The sequence below is a fragment of the Penaeus vannamei genome, chromosome 21 (assembly GCF_042767895.1).
Source record: "Penaeus vannamei isolate JL-2024 chromosome 21, ASM4276789v1, whole genome shotgun sequence".
Taxonomy (NCBI): Eukaryota; Metazoa; Arthropoda; class Malacostraca; order Decapoda; family Penaeidae; genus Penaeus; species Penaeus vannamei.
This window is the reverse complement of record NC_091569.1, coordinates 9422577-9425076: the sequence shown is the minus strand read 5'-3', so window position 1 is coordinate 9425076 and position 2500 is coordinate 9422577. Positions and strand designations below refer to the sequence as shown.

General features: G+C 35.1%; 1 protein-coding gene across 1 annotated transcript in view; it reads left to right on the top strand.

The window, feature by feature from the left end:
• mdlc (RING finger protein mdlc) overlaps positions 1–2500 on the top strand; it is a 19868-nt gene that overhangs the window by 16507 nt on the left and 861 nt on the right. The window contains exon 4 of the mRNA XM_070135873.1: positions 755–971. Coding sequence (XP_069991974.1) covers positions 755–971 — 217 coding nt within the window. The remainder of the gene's footprint in view (positions 1–754; positions 972–2500) is intronic.

Sequence of the window (2500 nt, the reverse complement as noted above, 5' to 3'; positions counted from 1 at the left end):
ATTCAGTCTTGTATCATTACTGTTATTATTATGGATATTAAATTATTATAGTGTTTTAATAATTATATATGGTATTTCATGTAAGATAAAAGAAAATATTTCTAAATATGAAGGAAAAGGGTAAACAGGTGAGATAGGTAGTACTGTCAATTAGCTGACTTTGGTGACTCAGATGTGGAGTAACTATGTGTAAAGGCAAATAATAAAATAAACTCACATGGGCATTAACGTATATGCCATCCCCAACACCTCTGTATTAGAAATTAAAAAAAAAACAAAAAAAAAATCATTGATATTCTGTTCAGTTATGGATGATTGTCAAAGGAAGGATTGAAGATTTTTTTTAATCTTGCAAACTTATTCCAAATAAATACATTTTCTCCTGAAATAGACAATATGAAAGCTTCATTTTGTTTCCTTTCACTGTTCTATGTCATATAACACATGTGTAGATTAATGGGATACACACAAATGGTATTGTATATGCAATATTTCTTTGTTTCATATTCATAGTGTTTTAAGAGTATGAAACAATGACAAATGCAATGAGCTGCATATGATTCACCTGACAGTGTATATTATTTCATATGGAGTAGAGTAAGTTTGTGTAAAACTTTGCTCCCTGAATTCAGGACTTTCCTTAAATTCACTTTTCTGTAATAGTTTATATTTCAGGGAGAAAAAAAAGTATATATATTTATGATTTTTGTCTTGTTAGCCTTCTCTTCAGTCATTGTTATTTTTGTTCTTTCAGGAAACCAAAGGTCAAGCTGATGATAAAATCTACAGAGGGCTGAACAACTACACACAGTTTTTTGAGAAGAAAGATACTGCCCAGGGCAATGCAGCAAGTGGAGGAGTGCGCAAGGGCCCAATGAGAGCTCCTGACCATCTCCGAGCCACTGTGAGATGGGATTACCAGCCAGACCTGTGCAAGGACTACAAGGAAACTGGGTTTTGTGGCTTTGGAGGTTAGAATTTTTTCCTCTCTTTTAGGTTTGAATGCAAGACTCAAAGTCAAAATAAGTAAGCTTAGCGCCTTCCAACTCCCATGGTCATTGCAGTTATGTGGGTTAGGTCAGTTCATGGCATCATTCCCGCTTGATACCCTTTCGCAATAATATCTCTTCCACATGCTATCAGTCTGATCTGGTTCTCCCTTCCTAAGGCACAAATATTAGTTATAACCTTAGTAAATATCTTAAAGTTGTATTTGAAATCAAATAAGCGATGACTTTTATACTTCCAATTATTGAACATGCATAGACAAAGAAACAATTGGCAATACCACCTAACTATAGACTGTAACAGAATGCATTAGAAACAACTATCAAAACCACATAAATATTGACTATAAACAGAATGCAATAGTCTGCCCTTAGGGAAAACTTTTTTTTACTTGTTCACCAGCATTGAATAGAGTAGTCTATTCTTAATGAATCATGTTTTTTAAATATAAGCCCCAGCCATTACCTCGCCCACTAATCCCCCCAACACCTTAGCTATACAGAAGCTTGAAGTGAGCTGACCTAATTTATTTAAACCTTGGCAGCATTTCATTTTTAAACTTAGCCTTAGAATATTCACATACTACCAAGGAATCATTCCTAAAGAGCATTTTGTCTTGTTCAAATAAATGCTTACAGAAAATTTAAAGAAAAAAGGTTGTATACATGACATGGAGACGTAGCAGTTTTGGCCATTCTATGCTTAATGTTTTTTCTTTGAAAACATTTTCCTAATCTTAAGTAATGAGTACCTAAATTGATGTACATCTGGCAAAGTCCCTGAACCAGACACATAGACTTTCATAGAGTATGTCATTTATTTTCATGCTTTTGGTTTACATACTTTCATAGAGTATGTCAATTATTTTCATGCTTTTAGTTTACATTACATTGCCTTATTTGTTCTTTGTCTATATTACACTCCTCAGGAATGAAAGAAAGTCTAAAACCATGCTAAAACAGTATATGAAAAGAGTCGCAGATAAAGTTACCAAATTCACTTGCAGTAACAAGTACTCTGTGACTCAGGCAATATTTTATAAGTAGTAGTAGTCGTTGGTATTGTTATTAGGTGACCATAGTCACATTTCTGTGCTATTCTTTATAATTTGTTAAGCAACTATAGTCACAGTCAGAAAAAATGTTCTGGGTGCCTGGGCAATGGGTCTACATGACCCTCCAGCTAGTTCTGCCCTTATCAAATTGCTGTTTTCATCATTTTTACAGTCGCTTAATAGTCCTACCTTTCAAATCTTTACCAGCAAGAAAAGCAGCAACAGTGTTTGCATTAGTCCCCCCCCCCCCCCCCTCTCTCTCTCTCTCTCTCTCTCTCTCTCTCTCTCTCTCTCTCTCTCTCTCTCTCTCTCTCTCTCTCTCTCTCTCTCTCTCTCTCTCTCTCTCTCTCTCTCTCTCTCTCTCTCTCTCTCTCTCTCTCTCTCTCTCTCTCTCTCTCTCAAAAATGCCGATATATATATATATAAAGTACCGATAAT